At 31.9% G+C, this 6,000-nt stretch overlaps 1 protein-coding gene across 1 annotated transcript in view; it reads right to left on the bottom strand.

Moving 5' to 3' along the window:
• Positions 1-462: 462 nt before the first annotated feature.
• Positions 463-6,000, bottom strand: part of LOC119828998 (dopamine receptor 2-like) — a 29,255-nt gene continuing 23,717 nt past the window's right edge. Inside the window, exons 2-3 of the mRNA XM_038351345.1 lie at positions 3,042-3,126; positions 463-1,004 (exon numbers count right to left, since the gene is read on the bottom strand). Coding sequence (XP_038207273.1) covers positions 945-1,004; positions 3,042-3,126 — 145 coding nt within the window. The 3' untranslated portion in view covers positions 463-944. The remainder of the gene's footprint in view (positions 1,005-3,041; positions 3,127-6,000) is intronic.

The raw sequence follows: 6,000 nt of genomic DNA, 5'->3' as shown, positions 1-6,000 counted from the left end.
TTTTAATATCTAATTAGTTTCGGTATAAGATTAGTCTTACCGAGAAATAAAAGTATGCTGTGTTTCCAAACGCTTAAGAAAATATTCTTGAGACAGAAAGAAAGCAAACAGTAAAGAAGCAATGTTATTTATTACCTACAAAGAAATCTCTCCAAAAACTATTGAAAAACAGTACTTTTTACGTTCCATTTTCATCTCCTGATTATACACATCAAGATACTGAGCGCACTTAATCTACATAGTATACATTTTTAAAATATTTATACAAAACACCGATAAAAAGGAAGCATTTATACTATGTAATTATATATACACGGCTAATTAGTAAATCACAGCTCCTGATTGAAAGTTGAAATGTACAACGTGAATTTGACTAGAAAAGTTATATAATATTACATCAATATTCTAAATACGTTATAATAATTCAAAAGCAATCGTACGCAAGAGCACATATCCCTTCCAACGATAGAAACAATCGTACTGCTGTTTCCTGGTTTTAATATAATTAATAACCTTACCATTATTTAGACTACTACATTTACTAAAAGATGTCGACTTAGATTCAATTTCCGTATCATACATTATTTGAAATTCCGAAACAACAATTATTTATGTTATATAATATCTTATGACTTTCTTTTCGTACGATCACTTGAAAATTGCACAATTACATCTAACATTTAACTCGAGATTTCAGCTTTTGCATACGTCACGTGCTTGCTCAGTTTCCTTTTAAGGGACTGGTTGCGGCTTTCACTATCAAGGCTCACTTCACTCACAGATTCGGAGTCCGGGTAGAGTTTGTCCACGTATTGTATTGGGTCGAAGTTGGCGTGGTCTGATCTATGGTAGTTAGGTCGATCGCCGTTCCGTCGGATGGAGCGGCGGTCCCTGCATCAGGAGCACCTGGTCCGTGGTCGACAGGTGCCCGTCCGGGCTTGCTGTCACAATCGACACATCTCGTGCTGCGATACAGACGAATACATCATTGTCGTCACTGGGTACTGTAACGAAAACTGATTGTTAGAATAAAACTTTGCCGTATTTGGTTTAAAAATTTTGAGCGTTCTTTCGGTTGTTACATTTTTCAAATTTCAGGATTTAGACTGGCAGTATAATAAATGAAAAGTCCACCATCCAAGAATATTCAATCGATCAAATAATATTTGAAGCAAGGTAAGTATAGAAGGATTAGAATGTAAATAATTGATTTAAAGATGATACAATGGTATACAACTGTAAGCAAGAGATGTTTTTTTTTACAAAAATTAAATGTATTAGTAAAACTCAAATATAAAATTTATACATTGGTTGGTTAAGTGAACACATGGTATACAGTAATACAATTTACCATACCTAGTGTAAAGTAATTGTTTTGCGTAATGTTTACCCTAAGTTTATACGTATGTCTACATAGATTTGTACCTGTGACACGTAATAATATTCATTATTTTTATTTGAAAATTAATAACGCTATAAATATCGTTCTAGCGGTCAGGCTGCGTCCAACCGCTTTATATTGGCCGTATTAAACCAATTAAATACACGTTAAATAATGTCAAATTTAATACACAATCTCATCAAGCGTAATCAATGCAATTATTTTATATATCGTTATTACACATTAAGAATTCTGATTATGAATGTGAAAGAATAAAAAATTATCACGTTCAAGACCACATCACACAATGCGAACACTGTATCGATCGCATAATAAAGCATTATACAGTAATTTGCACAACCTTCAGCTTCTATACAACTCTATTTTCAAGTCTTCGTTGAATCTGCAAACTTAATTTTAAAATCACGTACATCCATTCTAAATGACGTCGATGCCGAGGCTGGGGACACGTGAATGTCTCATGAAAATTCAGCGTAATAGAAAAATTGTTGGTGCACGCCCTAGAATATATTAAACTTGGAATAGTGCGATAAGTTCGGTATATTGCTGGAAAATTGTTGAAACTTTTCATATGGATAAAGTTTTAAAAACATCCTTATTTTATTGAGCAGGTACGTTTGCAATTGTAAATAAACAGTACAAACCATATTATCAACAAACAGTTTTGAGACGTTTTTAAGTACCATTTTTTTATTACATTTTAGTATATATTTTCATCCTGATTTATATGTTTAAGTATATGTTTTCGAATTTTTACGAACAAAATAAAGAGATCCGAAAAAATCGAATTTGGTTTACATATTTTGAATAGTTAAGCACAGATTCCGTGTTGACAATATCGCAAGAACAAAATGCAAGTGATGTTAGAACAGGTACAAGGGGGAACATATAGTGCACTTTATGAAACGAGGTTTTAGTATAACATTTACAATGCAATGTGGCCGGTCATGCAAATGGCAAATAGGATTTTACAAATGCTGTTCACACGACACACAAGTTACCAATCGGGAACCATGCAATTTGAAATTTTATAGTTTCATCGGAGCATAGATCGAGAAGACCACATAATAGATGGCAAAGCAAAGGGTACACACATACCTCGATCGAATTAATTATAGATTATATCCTTCGGGCTTTAAAAATGTACGGAAAAAACTGCGTTGAAAATTGTTTTCCAGAAAAGGCACTTGTAAGAGATAGCATCGTAGCGCTATATATAAGTTTGTTCGCAGGAATTTTGTCTGATCGCTTGGAGTTCGCCCGAGGAGTAATAACGTCTAGTCGTGCGCCACTGAAAGTAGAATACAACCTAAATAATGATGAAAAAATGTGGCTCCTTCAAAATATTTGATGCGGCGAACTTTACTGTTTCTTTATGTTGTAGACAAAGTTCTACGTTAATTAATTTACCCTATTTTATGTTGAAGGATGTATTCTGTGTAAGAAATGTAAATAAAATATTAATTATGACTTTGAGATGACATGCTTTTATTATCTCTTTTAACGCTTGCTTAGAATATTTTTCTTATCGTCCATAACTAGAACTCGATCCATTAAAATCGAGCATAAAAATAATAATAATTATATAAACGAGATAAAAAAAGATGTCTAACATTTCTAGAGGCATTTTTTAATTCACCTGAGATTGCTTGAAGCGTAATTGTGGCTGATATTTTCTCCTCAGCTTCCGTGGGCAGCACACGCAGAGTATTCTTAGGAACGCCCTGTAACGAAGTTAATTATGATTTATACGGTTTCTTTTGTGGTTGGTATAGTAGGGATTAATATTTGAAGAACATTGTGTACACAAAGTCGAATTGAAATAGCTTAATTAACGGATTAATTTACGAGTGCCATTCATCCACCTTTCGTAGTAATATAATTGTGTGCTTGGATATGGACATGATAAATTTCTAGTCACCTACATCTAGTTGTAATCGATTACAATTTACATATGTGCGGTAATTAATACACTTCAAAGATAGTAGCATAATAAATAGGATACAAATGCTATATTCAATAAATTGTGAAAATCTTAAAGAAATGTAATACGGAGATTATTAAAAATTCTGAATCTATATAGTATTCATATGTTTTTTCAACGTAGGCACTGCTTTCACGGGCACTTGTTCAACAACAATTTTCAGAAATTTGAATAATGATCTCAAAAGATTTATATAGTTTATTTTCCAAGTATTCGATAGGGATAATAATTAAAGGAGATCTAAACAATCGAGGCGTCTGTCTCCTGCGGGATTAATCAGAACTTCACTCTGGTAACTTTGCCGATTGACGGCGGGGATTTCACATGCGGCTTCTAATTTCCTCTAAGACTACTGTCTACTATTATGTCTTACTCATTATGTATCTCGTATTTTGTGTTCTTATTGCTTTTGTATTGTGAAAGTGAAGTTTTGCAGGGTACTATAATGGTCTTAGAATGTCATTGTTTAGAATCAAATGTTACAGATAAATTATGAGTGGGTAAATCAAAGGTTGTTTTTTTGTATTGTATATTAATCTGAATATGAAGGTATATTCACTGAAACTTCATTTGTAATTAAAAAGAATTTCATGAGCCACGCAAAAAATCGCGAACCTTTATAAAGAATCTTGATTGTCCATTTCAGCTACTAGGTGATGATATCAAAAATTCTTTTTTTAAATTACATCATGTAAAATTCATAATTTCGTCAGCGTTGTTTGAAGTTTCATGCATGTATATACACTATTTGCTACTTGACCTAGTATCGGTTGTAACATTGACACAAAAAAAGTGTGCGCTTACACGAGTACATTTTAGACTATACTATAGATATTCGATTTTAAGGTTAATATTACAATTATAATTATTTACGATACGGTGATAAATAGTACTGTAATAAAGAAAATATACATTCACTATATAACAGAAATTATGTATTTAACCGTAATACCATTGTACCTAATTTGCATTTTCAATGGACTCGAGAAAATTCGATTAAGGTTTAATTATGTGGATAAAAAGGACCAAGGGGCTGCTAGTTGTTTAGGAAAGAAATTCGTTTATTTCTTTCCAAGCTCGTTTCAATTTAAATGGGTGGGTGATAGTATCATTTTCTTAACAATATTATAGATCCGAAGATAGCGGAGACTATGTCTGGGTTTTAACTTTCTATTCTTCATTTCCTTGTACAAGTTCTCGTTAATGAAACCCAAATTTATTTAGATAATATCTCACTTACTTGAGAATATTATTATAAACGTGATTTAATATACACAATAGACCCAAATCTGGTACTAGAGAACCTTTTTAAGCGTTAGCGTCAATATAATTTATTTTGATTACGCCCTAGAATTCTAAGCGACGTGTTTTTAACCGCAAACGAAGAATAATAATGAATTTCATTGACCGAAGTTCTTTTTGGACAAACAATGGAAAGCCGTTTAACACGCACATTTAGAATTTCATTCAATTACTTCTTTAATAAAAATAAAAATATTCCGCGCCTTCGTCGGCTTTGGTATATTCATTGTTTTTATGATATGAATGTTATGGACGTGAAACATGATGACCCTTTTTACATATTATTTTTTTTTTAGATTTATATAGGTATACCAAATAACAAAAGATGCGAATGTACCAAAATAATTATTGTACAGTACGGATTAATAAAATTATCTCCCGAGTTTAATAGATCTATATTACCCATACATACGTATTTATTTTACATACAAAAAACATCAGTTTTTCCCGGAACATATTTTTTATAGAAACATTTTATTCGATGGGAGGTGCGACATGTTTACCGTAGCTTTAATTTTCTACTTACTTGCGTGTTTAAGTGGGTAATGCGGCTGAAGGGATTTTAACATAAATTACATTTAAAATTAAAGCATTAACATAGATTTTAAGCCTTGTTTATTTTTGAAAATCGTATACAAATTGACTGTCTATATCTGTAAGAGTATCGTAGTTGAGAGGATAAATTCATTCTTATGTCTGGTATAAGCTTCATACGAAAAGTTGTTATAGTATAACGGAGGTTTATCTTTAATTTTCATCGAATACTCTTCAATCATGCTTGTGGTTGTCGTAGGCGACAGGTTGACATTTTTATCGGTTGTTTAATAATAGTTTGGTATTTTTAATAAAATGTTTATCAAGCTATCAACTTTTATTTTGTGTTGTGTGACATATTGTGTATTTTACATCGAATATTTTAAGAGGATTTTAAGGGCATAGGTTACGTACGAGACACATTTATTGTAATTTCACATTATTCAAGAAGTAGTGGTTAATTTGATGCTTTATAGGAGACACTTCTATTGTAACTCTATCCTCAAATATTTTCAAACGACGTCGAAGGCGACGGTTCGTCTATTAAGGACAGACTATAAAAGACCATTTGTATTTGCCACAATAAAGGCGAAAGTACAATCTTGTTTAGTTCAATTCCAACATAAGAATGTCTAGAAGTTTATGAGGGTTCTGCTGATATTGTGGGTGAAAAAGACCAGATAATAAAATGTGGAGAAAGACGTGCTTATATAGAGTTTTTATTAACTTTTTTATTTAGCTTAGTAAACTCGAAGTCAATTTCAAGAGAAGAGCTGAA

Source organism: Zerene cesonia, chromosome 9 (assembly GCF_012273895.1).
Source record: "Zerene cesonia ecotype Mississippi chromosome 9, Zerene_cesonia_1.1, whole genome shotgun sequence".
Classification (NCBI taxonomy): domain Eukaryota; kingdom Metazoa; phylum Arthropoda; class Insecta; order Lepidoptera; family Pieridae; genus Zerene; species Zerene cesonia.
The sequence above is the reverse complement of the archived record's forward strand: the minus strand, read 5'-3'. Positions and strand labels throughout refer to the sequence as shown.